This window comes from Bipolaris sorokiniana (genome assembly GCF_000338995.1).
Source record: "Bipolaris sorokiniana ND90Pr unplaced genomic scaffold COCSAscaffold_4, whole genome shotgun sequence".
Classification (NCBI taxonomy): domain Eukaryota; kingdom Fungi; phylum Ascomycota; class Dothideomycetes; order Pleosporales; family Pleosporaceae; genus Bipolaris; species Bipolaris sorokiniana.
In genome coordinates, this window is record NW_006911898.1 from 60298 (window position 1) to 72930 (window position 12633).

The 12633-nt window shown below is 47.4% G+C and overlaps 6 protein-coding genes across 6 annotated transcripts; 3 read left to right on the top strand and 3 right to left on the bottom strand.

Annotated features, from left to right (window-relative positions):
• Positions 1 to 158: 158 nt before the first annotated feature.
• On the bottom strand, positions 159 to 932 carry COCSADRAFT_294748 (uncharacterized protein). Its single transcript, XM_007699477.1, has one exon. The coding sequence runs from the start codon at positions 777 to 779 to the stop codon at positions 276 to 278; it is 504 nt and encodes a 167-aa protein (XP_007697667.1). The 5' UTR covers positions 780 to 932; the 3' UTR covers positions 159 to 275.
• A 973-nt stretch (positions 933 to 1905) lies between these two features.
• On the top strand, positions 1906 to 3729 carry COCSADRAFT_197610 (uncharacterized protein; the record flags this gene model as incomplete). The annotated part of the gene is made up of 3 exons (XM_007699478.1): positions 1906 to 2430; positions 2608 to 2717; positions 2868 to 3729. The coding sequence occupies 3 exons, from the start codon at positions 1906 to 1908 to the stop codon at positions 3727 to 3729; spliced, it is 1497 nt and encodes a 498-aa protein (XP_007697668.1).
• A 605-nt stretch (positions 3730 to 4334) lies between these two features.
• COCSADRAFT_169061 (uncharacterized protein) lies at positions 4335 to 6896 on the top strand (the record flags this gene model as incomplete). Its single annotated transcript, XM_007699479.1, has 6 exons — positions 4335 to 4363; positions 4648 to 4757; positions 4794 to 5278; positions 5321 to 6367; positions 6392 to 6627; positions 6860 to 6896. 6 exons carry the CDS (start codon positions 4335 to 4337, stop codon positions 6894 to 6896), a joined length of 1944 nt encoding a protein of 647 aa, XP_007697669.1.
• COCSADRAFT_34676 (uncharacterized protein) lies at positions 6849 to 7856 on the bottom strand. The gene has a single exon (XM_007699281.1). The coding sequence runs from the start codon at positions 7798 to 7800 to the stop codon at positions 6979 to 6981; it is 822 nt and encodes a 273-aa protein (XP_007697471.1). The 5' UTR covers positions 7801 to 7856; the 3' UTR covers positions 6849 to 6978.
• A 1489-nt stretch (positions 7857 to 9345) lies between these two features.
• On the bottom strand, positions 9346 to 10329 carry COCSADRAFT_24233 (uncharacterized protein; the record flags this gene model as incomplete). Its single annotated transcript, XM_007699238.1, has 4 exons — positions 9346 to 9434; positions 9485 to 9796; positions 9857 to 10036; positions 10110 to 10329. 4 exons carry the CDS (start codon positions 10327 to 10329, stop codon positions 9346 to 9348), a joined length of 801 nt encoding a protein of 266 aa, XP_007697428.1.
• A 1877-nt stretch (positions 10330 to 12206) lies between these two features.
• Positions 12207 to 12606, top strand: COCSADRAFT_158245 (uncharacterized protein; the record flags this gene model as incomplete). The annotated part of the gene is made up of 1 exon (XM_007699480.1): positions 12207 to 12606. A coding segment is annotated over one exon (400 nt), but the record flags the coding sequence as incomplete, so codon positions are not given.
• Positions 12607 to 12633: the final 27 nt, after the last annotated feature.

A 12633-nucleotide genomic window follows, 5' to 3' on the forward strand; every position in this document is an offset into this window, starting at 1 on the left:
TCAGTAAACCTTAAACCCTTCTGTTCTTCTGCTTTCCTCATGCAACTTTCTTGTATGCCGTTCGAAAGGTAGACTCCAAGATAACTGCCAAGATGAATCAGGTCAAACCACTGCACTGTTCTAGTGAAGGCATCCCAAGGATTATCCTCTGAACGGCTTAACAGCCTCAGCAGACGGGTATGAGCGGCGGCAGAGGTGAGCCAATCTTCTCGATCCTGAAGATTCGGAATGTTTTGGGCCGCAAACTTCAACGCTTTCTCTATCAAAGTTTAGTTTTAGACAACGATAAGAAAGACAAACGTACCAAGGGTATCTGCCGCATCTTGTTTGATAGTAGTTGCGTGTTGTCCAACAGTAGCTGCTTCGACTGGAGGTTCTTCACAAACACTGATTTTAGTCGGATGATGCCCTACGATCAGTGCACTGGCGGCTTTAGTAAGTGATGAAGGATGTGAAGCCGTAGTCCACCATTGTTTAAGTCTGTCCATGAGGTTGCCATTGTTTCTCAGTTTTGCCATATTGCTGACCGACTTTGCTACTAAGATAACACATAGCAATACTTCAGGACCTAACTCCTTACGAATATCTATAGCAAGGCTATGCGCACGCTTTCGCATACTTCGGTATCCACCAGACAAGTTGCTCCAGGCCGATTCATTTTCCTGTAGAAGAACATTGACTCGTTCAATGGTATCGGTTAAAGGCTTCTTGTACGCAAGCTTTTCGAAAGCGAGTCTCGTACTTTCTATTTCTGCATAGAAAGAATTGTCTTCGAACATGCTGTGAGTGTCGAATTACCAGTATGAGAGAAGGTGAGAATTTCGAAGAGAAGTGAGGAGAAATGAAGAGAAGCGAAGTAGAAGAAATATAAGCAGATGAAAGCGAAGCGAAGAGAAGTAAAGTAAGGAAAAGTGAAGCGAAGAAAAGTGAAGTAAGGGCAAGTAAAGTGAAGAAAAGCGAAGCGAGATGCATAGCATGAGTTTACCCGTTCGACTAGAGCTAATGGGCTCTAGTCTTCTCAAGCGATGAAACCTGCAACTGCAGAAACGCGAAAAGTCATGCTATGCCAAGCTATAACTCTCATATTCACTTCTTCGCATGTTGCAGGTTGGCCAATTCTTTCTGTCTTAAACGGCTAATATCGCGGAACAAAATGCTATACTAAGGCATGCCGCACAGAATGCTTACCTTGGTATTAGCTAGTTAGGCATAGTTGGAATCACCACACGGGTAGAGTGACATGCTTCGCGCCTTCGATCGAACAAGGCTTTTCAGAATTTATAAATAGAGCGATGAGCACTCTAGTACAAGATATTTAGCAAATTCCATCTTCGATCACACAGGACATAACTGCCATTTGCTTGTCTGCATCCACAAGTGCTCCAACGCAAGAGCACCTTATCTCTACAATCTTGATAGCATGTTGGTAGAATCCATGTATAATTGTGGACCTTGTTAATTGAGATAGAAGCAACCTAAGAAACCGCCGAACAAATGTCAGCTAGTTCTGGAGCGACAGGGGTATGCACCGTGTGCGAGCATGCGAACAACGAGCACAACTATTATACATGCGAAGCCCGTGGCTGTCGGAAGAAATTTAAGGTTTGCCAGGCAGGCGGTCATCAAGGCTCGAGGAATGAATATGTGCTTTGCAAGGGGTGTACCGACCATCCATACGAGTGCTCCATGTTTGACGCAAAGGGGATAACGCGCTTAGGATGAAAGACAAATGTTGTGGGGTCTGAGCGTTAGGAGGGGTAGTCTCGATTCGGCAAGGTGATTATCATTTTGTGGGCTTCCGCATTGGTCTCAAGCTACTAGGATATATAGACTTTGCAATATCTAAGCGGTCTTCCTCCCTAATGTTTTCTGATGCTCTCTCAACCTCATTTCTTATTCAAGACGATGGACGATGAAGTTCGGATAAGCGAAAAACAATTCCGAAACACCTATGCGGCTGGCTTCGAAACCTGGGCTCAACTGTATTCTCTCATCGTTAAAGATGCGAAGCTTCCTAGTCACTGCTTTTTTACGAAAAACACGTTTCCTCTCTTGCCGACCTTCCCACAGAGCCTCGAGCTCGAAGAGCACTCTAACGGATTAACTGCCTCTGGATTCTCTACCTGGGGATCTTTACCAGCAAAATGCGCTCGCTGTATTCCTTCTTTTCGGCGTCGAGTACAGCTCGAGGTCGCGGTGAAGGACCCAGTTCTGCTTTCGATCTCCGATTTGGCTCCAACTGATTCGTATTCCACTTCGTGGTTTAATTCTCAGAACGACTATGTAACAGTCCTTGTGTTGGCGTGGACATACATCCTATCGGCTCGTTGGGCGGAAATCATGTCTCCTGCTTGCTCTCTCACCTACACCAACAACCTAGCAAAGCACTACGACGCAACAACAATATCCAACAACCCCCAGCATTTCATTGTCCTGGATATCGGTCCGGCAAGTCCAAAAGAAGTTCGATGGTGGGCTGCCGTTTTGGCAAAAGGCCAGGGCTGGCAAGCTAGTATTCGATCCTCCCTTTCGTCACCATGGTCGATTCGTGTCGAATCGAACTCCCAATTTCTACTCTATCCGAAGACAGATACTTCACACTGGCAGGACTCAATTTCAACATTCTCAGAAGCTTTCGGCTTTCTGAGTAGATTTTGTACACGTCACAACATCGTCGATCAAAGCCATGCCGCATTAGCTGCTGTCCTCCTGCTCCCGTATATGGCCGGTAAAACACTGCAGTTGCCGCCTCCTAATTTCAGCTCACAGAGAGCATCTATCGAGGGCCCGATTGATAGTATTAACGATTTTTTACTACCCCAGGCGACACTTGAGGGGCAATATCTCGATAGACTTCTCACGTTAAGCTGCAACACTAATGGAATACGACCCCTACTCCTCAGCATATTTTACGAACCTAGTATAGAATGTAACGCTGTAACACCCTGGCTACAAGGAACGCTCGCTGCTATCGAATCACTGGCTGGAGAAAAGCTGTCGATTTTTGGGCGCATGTGTATGGAGAGAAGACCCGAGGTAGCGTGCATCTGGCTAGGCAGTGCCATCTTAGGTCTTCAACCGAAACTCCTGCAGGATGTAAAATATGGACAGATACCGATCGACCTTGACTCCGCGGCGTGGACTGGGACAATCCAATCATTCATACAGCAACCTGTGTCTAGGCCGCTTACAGTTAACGGATATATACAGCGCGCCGACGAATGTCGTTTACTTTTCCTATGCCAGTCCAAGAACCATACTCGAACGCCGATCTGCCAATGGAAACCTTTTGGAAAAACCCCCAAGGATGACGTCGATCTCGAAGTCAAGGTCCACGAGCATTGTGAAGGCCATGGACTTCAATATCAAGAGTTTGTCTGGGACTGCACAGAAGGAGAACTAAAACTCCCATCATTACAACTATGTCCGCACGGAATTCAGGGTCAGCCGAGTATACGAAAAGCTCAGTGTACAGTCCCTGTTGTGTGGAAAGGGTTGAATCATGAAAAAGAGGCCATTTCAGAGAATGCTACGCGTAACATCTTCAGCTGGTTGCGTTCTGATGGGTACGCACCATGCGAAAAAGCGATATCCAAGCATGAATGGTTCATGACATATGATTCAGACGAAGAGCAAGAACTCATAGAGGAAAAAACTTCCATGAATGACTTGAAAGATGTCAAAAAAATTGAGGAGTGGCTGACCTGTTCAAAGGAAAGTCTTCTCTAATATTGAAATTGTCTGAGGTTCGCTTGGAGATTTCTTATCTTTTTCGTCGTATCATGTTCCCTATCATCAACACACTCCGTACGCGCATTGTTTCCTTCTCTTTTCTTGCTTTCAGCCTATAAATTTTTGAAGATTTCAAGATGTTTCCCAAAAGCCTCCATGTACATGTGATATAACTGCTCTTCTATACTCGCATAAATGCACAGATAAATGTAGTCAACAATTCATGACAATAAGAGCGAAGGCGGGGGCATAAATATGTGTTGAGTGTGCCAAACGTGCCATAACGCACGGACCAGTCAACAACTTGGGGAGCCGGCGTGGTGCCGAGTCTGGCTCCTTGGGCCTGCGCGTCGTCGCGTACATTTGCGACCTTCTCGCGCCATCGCTAAGATACATTACATGTTGCTTTTCATCATTCTTAGTTTTATCTCACTCTTTCTACATCATGTAGGGTTGTGAGTGGCTGTGTGCGCGACAGCGCTGTGGCACTTTTTGGCGACTTATGCATCTTCGAGGATGTCTACGCAGTCGCGTTCGTAAGTCATACAGTCTAAACCGATAGGTAAAGGGTTAAGTGGCTTTCGGAACACTTTTAATTCAATATGCAAAATATAGGTATTCACACTTCTTCGTAAGCACTTAATCAGGTAGGCTATAAGATAGTACAGGCTAACATCGTTACTACACGTCTAACACATATACAGAAACCCAGGACTTATTCGTTAATCTTCTTTCCGCTTTGCGAGCCCTCCTAGCGGCTCGATTTTTACAATCCCAGCATTAAGGCAAAACCCTCTTTTATAACCTCCTGCGGCTTAATGCTATAGTTAGCTCAGATAACTTTGACGCCGAACGAATACGACCTCTACTTAATGCGGTCCTCGAATTCCAGCCCGACGAAGTCGTCTGAGATAGAGTATACGATGCCGTCACTGAGTCGACGCCTCCACCCCGCCCTGCATCGTCCTTTTACCAAACACCCCTCTCCATTAATACGGGCAGTTTTGCGAACTCGACCGAGCACCGTTAACACGTAGACAATGTGCTGAAGGAGGAGTTAGGAGACTTATACATTGGCATACTAGGTTTCTTTGAAGCATTCTTCGGAGATTTACCAGATCTAAGACCGATGGCACAAGCTGTGTTTGACAAGTGCAAGGAAAGAGATAAACCACTCTTCCAGGTAGAGAGCGGTTGGCAGAGCTGGCCTGAGGCGGCGAAGGAAAAGGAAGCTTTGAGCTGGTTTGCCCCACTTACAGAGCGGCTGTTGGGCCTTGCAGATGGGTATCAGTCGGTATCTGGGATACGCCAGCGAACACTAGCACAGCCGCATCAGCCTCTACAAGGCTCCACTGCCGATCGCAAGTTGGACATTGGCTTGGTAGACGATCCGAACGCCGGCGTGAACTCGAAATGTCAATGGTCACATAGCCTTGTACCCGGAGAGCTCAAGAGCAACCCGTCAGCCGACAAAGCGTTCAAGGCGTGGCTCGGCCTTGGCCGATACGCGAGGGATGTGCTCGCTGCCCAAGACAGCCGCCGCTTTGTTCTTGGCTTTACCCTCTGTGGATCTCTGATGCGGCCATAGACATTCGATCGACTCGGAGGCATCGCTTCTAAGCAATGCGACGTCCACAAGGATGGGCTGCAGTTCGTGTCTACAGTGCTCGGGTTTCTCTGCATGAACGAGGAGCAGTTAGAATTCGACCCCACAATCATTACCATTGGAGACAAGCGGTGTATTGAGATCGAGCGGGAATGTGGAAAAGAGCGCCTCGTCATTGACAGATTGATAAAGCGGGTGCCTTGCATCGCTGGTCGAGTGACAACCTGTTGGAAAGCCTACAAAGAAAAGGATCCCGACGCGCCGCTTGTTGTCAAGGATTCATGGCAGTATCTAGAGCGCGATGAGGAGGGCGAGTTGCTGCGTGAGGCAATTGAGGTGGACGTGGTTAATGTGGCGAGATACTATCATCATGAGACGGTTCTTGTAGGCACGCAGGACAACTCCATCTGCGGGAACGTGCGACAAGGTCTTGATATAACGAAAGCGACAAACTACAGGCCAGGAAGCATAATGCCATATCCAAGCACAGTTCGCTCCCTCTCAAGAAAAGGCCGAAGCAGCAGCGCTACCGGACGGAAGCGATCCTCGAGTTGCACGAACGTATCCTTACCGCCTAGCAAGCGAATTTATTCTAGCTCTCCTGTAAAGGGAGGAAGAACAACAGTGGATCGAGGGCACCGCCGCGTTGTTGTCCGAGACTACGGGAAGCCTATATATATGGCGAGTTCCAGGGCTAGCCTTCTGGCTGCGCTAGAAGGCTGCATCACAGGGTACGAGTCGTTGTATACGCGGGCCGGCATGCTACAATGCGATATCTCGCCGAACAACCTTATGGTGAACGAAGACGAGGACAATCCCTCCTGGCATGCCTTCTTGATCGACCTAGACCTTGCTATCAAGGACGATCGAGAGAAACCATCAGGGGCACGAGGGAAGACTGGCACGCGAGCGTTCATGGCGATTGGAATACTTTACGACGATAAGCAGCATTCTTTCATGCACTACCTAGAATCTTTTTTCTGGGTGCTGTTTTGGATATGCATTCACTATAACGGATCGCAGGGAAGAGTAGTTCAACAATTTGACAAATAGAACTATGCAAACACAGAGGAGCTAGCTAAGCTACAGCTGGGCACAGTATCAGATGATGAGATTTTTCGTAAAACTATCCTAAAACACTTCACAGACTATTACCAGCCACTTATACCTTGCGTTGATAGATTGCGGAGAAAGATATTCCCTGGAGGCGGAAGGTGGAGGGTCCCGAATCCGAGGCTGTACTTGGATATGAAGGAGATCCTAAGAGCAGCACGGGATGACTTGAAGGAGTCACAAGGATAAGAAGACGTATCGATCAGCATGTACCATGTAAACTAGTAGAAATAACTAATGAACTGCAAGTATAGCTGACAAAGTAAAAGGGTTAGATAGTTATTAGATTAGGATAGATTGTAAGAAGCAGCAAGATGAATTTGCAGGGATGCACTACGCGCTATCCGACCATTTTTTCTAGGAGATAAAAATTCCATTTGACATAATGTGTAGAGAGTTGAGGATGAGGGTCTGTTCTAAGCCTGAGGGAATAAGCCTCCTGTGAACTAAAAGCGCGGGCTACAAAAATAGAACAAAGGTTCGTTCTCTAAGGATTAAATGTCAGGATAAGATATGTTATTTTTTTCTCAATCGGACCAAAAATCTTCATCTTCTGTACACTTGCCTCGTTTACAACCTTCACAATAGGCCCGCTCATGCGGTTTGGTTGGTTTTCCCTCGTAATCTGGTTGCACCACTTCTACACCTGCCCATTTTTTGATTCTATATGATACCCGCTTAATGTAAGATTCTTCATCTATCGCAAAGGTGCCCAAACAATTGCAAGACTTGCACCTCTGGTTATACACAATTGCGCTGTACCCGTTCCTGTCATATCCGCTTATTTCGATAGGCACCTTTCTGCTTGTCCAACACTTCTTGCCACATTTATTGTTGTGACACGTGAATTTTCCCATGATGTGCGTGTGATATCGATAGATGAAGTTGTCGTCGTCATTGTTGTTGAACCATGTTGTGATTATCTCTAGGAGGACTGCTTCTGCAATCTTCGAATGCAGCTCTGGGAACATGAAATATTCTCTCGTCTCTTGTTTTAATCGAAGCTTGTTGCTCTTGGCTATCTTCGGGAGCGTGGTAGTGATAGCGACTGGATTGGCTGAGACAAGTGTTTGGGCGCGATTTTGAAACGTGAGTGCTGATGTGTCGGGTATGGAACACCTAGCTAGGGCGGTACTCAATGCGACCTCATCTGGGTGCTGATTCAATGAAGCTTCTTGGTCGACCTTACACTTCAATCTATGGCGTATAAGTGCTTTCTCACTCTTGAACGGGCAGTTGCACGTCTCGCAACAAAAGGTCTTCTTATGTACTGGCGAGTTCTTTTTGTGCTGTTCGAAGGCTTTGCTGCTACTGAATGAGCGATTGCAAGGGACACACAAGTAGTTCATAGTATGAAAAGAATGTATCTTTTTGTTCGTTCTACTGTGAAAGGGATAGTTGGTCACCACAGCAATCGTTAATGCTGGAAGCGCTAGGTGTAAATAGCCTTTAGAAGAAATACGGAACGATATTGCACCTATGTTGTGTAACGGGGGGCTGTTCACCAGTCCAATAGCATAGCTACACATGTCAAATGGGAATACCCAGCGATCCTTGAGCTGCGGGGTAGATTGAGTAACGTCTGCCCCTGCGTGGCGGGACATCCTACGTGACGGGACGCCACAGACACTCCTCACCATCAAAAAACTCAACAACAGGTTAGAAGAATAGATATTCTCGGAATAGCAACCCTAATCTATAAAGTCGGTTCTCTCTTAATGTCTTTTGAAGATAGATTCTACGTACTATATAATACGATAAATTTTTATAGGCATTATACAATTGCCTTAAGTTAGCTAGTAGCTGTTACATGTAATGGAGGCGAGCACCAATGCCCGCTAAGTCGATACTACGCGACAACCACTTGGCCGCAGCCAACCTACCAGCAAAAGGTAAGCACGAGAATAATCTGAACTGATTATTCTAGTGTAGTATAATATATATATAGGCATGTAACATCGTTACATTACACGGCGCTATACCTCTCTACCCGGGTCCGCACTAAGGTCGGTGAGTTCTTACGCTAGTATTCCGTGAGGTGGTTGTCTGGCGATACAGTGGAGTGGCGTGCTTGTAGAAAGAGAGACAACAGGTTGAAAACCCCAATCTATATTGCTATAGACAAACAGGTAACAATCTTGTTAAGTAACGATACTAGTAAGAAAGTTCAATTTAAGTTGAACACAACGAAAGTAAATAATAAAATCCATCCATCCTTATATGTATCCTCATTGCTTCCAGTCCTGCCATTAGAACTTTGACCTGCCATCACTGATGGTTGTCTCCACTTCTGATGGTTGCCATCACATACTGACCCTGCCATCATTGATGGCACCGTCTTGGCGTGATGGCACATCACGTGACCTAGCCCCGCGATGATCTCTGGGTCCGAAACGCCAGCCCGCCACCAGTGTCCGGTCTACTTATTCAGTTTTTGAGGCTTGTTATCATCAGGATTATTGCCCGCATCTATGTCCTTCTCCCAGCATTGTACCCACATCTCCAACCTTCTTGGAGGGCCTGGGTGTAAAGGATTGGCCGCATGAAAATCCCGGAGTCTGTGCGGGCTATTCTTGAAGTTAGACGCATCGTACCACTCCGGATCCTCCTTATATCCTAGCCATTTGACACGGTACTGTAGCTTTCTGCGATGGACACGGGCATTGAGAATCTTCTCTACCTCATATTCGTCGTCGTCGTTCGCAGTATCCTGAATGCGCTTCCGCTTATGCTTGCGCGAGCGATATTCACTGCTGTCATCGCTGTAGCAGATTTTGGCATCGTATCCGCTGTACGGTAGTCCTGAAAGCGGTTTCAGGGCCAAAGGACGGTTGGAGAGCTGCCTGCTACCGGAGGGGGGTAGCTTTCGCCGCTTCGCTGGGCGCACATTGTGCTTAAGGCGCTGCTTCGATGTCGTGTTTGACGATCGAATGTGCCGCTTGGTTGGCGGGAAGCGTTTCCGCTTGCGGGTCAGCCACGCAGTCTGATTATTGCAATTATTGTGATCGCTATCGGTGTCGCTGCTGCTGCTACTGCTCGTGTTTTCAATCGTAGGAGGGCCGCCTTGCGTTGACTCTTCGATATTCATCTTCGACAAGCTCATTGGCGGCGTTGATGAAAATTTGCGACGCGGGAACCCACTCATTTGAGTCTTTGCTTTCCCAACCGCATCGGATTCGATAACATTCTCCGTGTCTATAGGACACTCCCCACCGCGAAGATCCGGGGCTATGATGCTCGAAACTCCAAGCCGATCGCGTATCTGCGTCCCTGCATCATTGTCGTGCGAGTCGCCCTCGTCTGTATCTGAACTGGGCTGACTGTCCTCGATAACAACCGTGTTTTCTACGCAATGTTAGAAATGGTGTGCAAGAGCTACTATCACGATCGCACCCGGGCGCTTACCTTGACCGATGTTTTCAGAAGGAGCTGGCTGATTTAAGCTCTCGTCCTCTATGCCTTCTCGAAAGTTTCGCTTGAACCCTTCGCCTTCACTTTCGTTCTGGGGCGCAAAATCGTCGTAACTGCTCACATCGTCATCTCCTCCACATCTGCTACCGCTGATCTCGCTGTTGCCTTCTCTAACTATATTTGTGTTAGTCATCATAGAACGCTGGAATAAGCATAGTATGGCTTCGCCAGCTGTAGGGATGCCTACCTAAGTATGTCAAGTCAATAACTTCGACTCCGTCCGACATAGGTACAGGATTTTCTTTATTCTTCAATTTAGTGTTGGATTTTAGACTCTCTTTGCTTGATAGGGCCTTTAAGGGGTTACGACGAGAGGTTTGCTTAGGCTTTGAAGGTCCACTGTACTGTATAATTTGGAGAGAATTTTGTGTATAAGGCATGGCAAAAGTATCAAAGAACAATGCCATCGCTGCTGCTGTAGCTCAAAGATGTGCTGGTGCTGCGAGGAAAGAGGAGACGTAGAGAGGTTTAAATAGGCAAAGATACCGCGCTTGAGGTCTCTCTTACAAAGTAAATCCTTCCGAAGAGCGCCCTGGAATAACCTTTAGCGCCTACCAGGCAGCAGCCCGTACGAGACCGTGCTGGAAACTGCGCGCCCTTGCCAGCGACATATCAGGATAGAGTCCAATCAGCTTCACGCCGTGTACTCAAACGTATCATGCGGCGAAGTGTCGGTGGCCATGCAGCCTTCGCATGAAGCTCCCTTCTTCTTGGACAGAAACGTGACCAAATCTCCCACCAATACTCGTATTGGAAATGAGAGCGTACAATGCACGTTGCTAGGCTTCAGGCTGTGCCACATGTCGCGCCGCCCCCTTTCTGTTAGAGCCCGTCTGCTAATTAGGGAGATCCCAACCGGGGGTTTTAACTTATCGGCCACTCCGAAACCCAGATACGGGCTCAAATCCGTGTTCAGACTCTAGACGTCAGGCTTTGGGCGGCGTGAGCCACACAGTACAGGGAGGTTGGCGCCCAAGCTGTGCTGAATGCTCACTCTAGCCTTCACTACCCCCGATATGTAACGCCGGAATAGGACACTGCCATCATGCAGGCAGTCACATGGACCCAGGCTCTACCAATCTGTGTTGCAGCGCAGTCTTGGAAAGTACATCATGACCGCTACCTGCATGGCTGAGTAGCGGGTCCGACTCTAGCTGCGGCTTTTCTGGCGTGACTTTTTGGTGAAACTGGGCTTGCAGTGACACTTAGAAGGTTCAAAACCAATCATTTCTCTAAGGCTACATGCCAACGTAACCTCGCTAGGTGTGCAGCTGCAGTTGTACCGGCTTAGTGCTTCGTGTTAAGGCGTGATCGGGGCATCAGAAGCCCCTTTGTTGCTAATCCATGTGATTAATGACGTAGCAGATCGAGGATGAGCAGACTAGGAGGGACATTGACTTTCGAGAGGGTGAAAGTTAAGGAACGGTTGCAAACTGTTCATGAAAGCTTTGGCGCAAAGACTTCCTACTATGAGATAGGCGAGAGAGTTGCAATGGTGAAATTCCAAGTAGAAACAGAGCTACTAGTAGTGTGTTCGAGAGAAATGTGTTGAGAGGGTCTGGCAAAGGACACAGTACAGAGGCTTGATCGTGGATCCCGAAGGAGAGGGTAAGGTGGATGACACAGCTAGGCAGTGCAGCGATTGCATTATTTCCAAGAGAACGAAAATGCCTCACGGATTCAGTCCGAGCGACCAACAGGAGGGAGTGAAGTGGAGGGAGGAAAGGGACGCTAGTGGGAGGTGAGTAGGACGGCGAGGGAAGTGTGGTTATATGTGATGGGGTCAGCGCACGGGCCAAATAAAAGCAGCGAGTGGCCAAGCGAGCCTCCATTTCCTGCTCTGGAAGCCTCCATTTCCGGATGCGGTTCCACTCTCACACATATAACTAGTTATATATCCGTATTAATAAAAGAAATATTCTTAACTACCCCTTTATAATTATAGATTTAGGATCTTAGAATTATATTATTAGAATTAAATAGATGCAACGTGTAAAGGGCTGCGCCCGTGATCTCTACTGAAGAGGATCACGTGATCTTCGACCACGTGATATACCTTCTGTACGGACACGTGATCAGAAGCGAGCAGGTATAAGAGAAGTCTGTACTTAGTTATCTTCTCTTTTTCTTATCTTTTAGCTTCTGTACGATAGGTAGAAGCATACTCGTTCGCTAGGCCTCTCCGCCCATAACATAAGCTAAAAGATCACTTTAACCCTTCTTACTCTTTTCTCTCGTACGGAGCGAGAGAGAATTGAGAATGCAAAACGAACAAGATATAACGATGGGGCTACATGAGCCTATGCCAAACCCAGAACCTAGTAACGCCCCGCCAAGGCCTCCGACGTACGAGGAGCTCGCAGAAAGCTGGAGCCAACTTAATGCAACGAATAATCTACTCCGACGAAACCTAGACCAAATGGCTACAAGACTTAAGGACGCTGAAGGCGTACGAGAAGAACTCCAAGAGATGAAAGCCCTTTTCCTCCGTACGGCACAGGGGCAAGCTACCCCTAACGCACAGACTCCTAATCTCACGCCGAGTATGGAAAGTCAGCAACCTCCTAGCCAGCCTCTGGCTACGCCTACGCCCGTACAAGAGTTTGGAAAAGCTAGACTCCCTGATGTTAGAATCTTCGAGAAAGGCTCACACGAAGAATACACGCAGTGGAAGATGCAGATCCGTACGAAACTATCGGCGGATCATCTGG

What these genes read in the sequence shown, in the direction of transcription:
- COCSADRAFT_34676 (XM_007699281.1), bottom strand. Translation starts at nt 7,800, where the DNA reads ATGAACTACTTGTGTGTCCCTTGCAATCGCTCATTCAGTAGCAGCAAA.
- COCSADRAFT_294748 (XM_007699477.1), bottom strand. Translation starts at nt 779, where the DNA reads ATGTTCGAAGACAATTCTTTCTATGCAGAAATAGAAAGTACGAGACTC.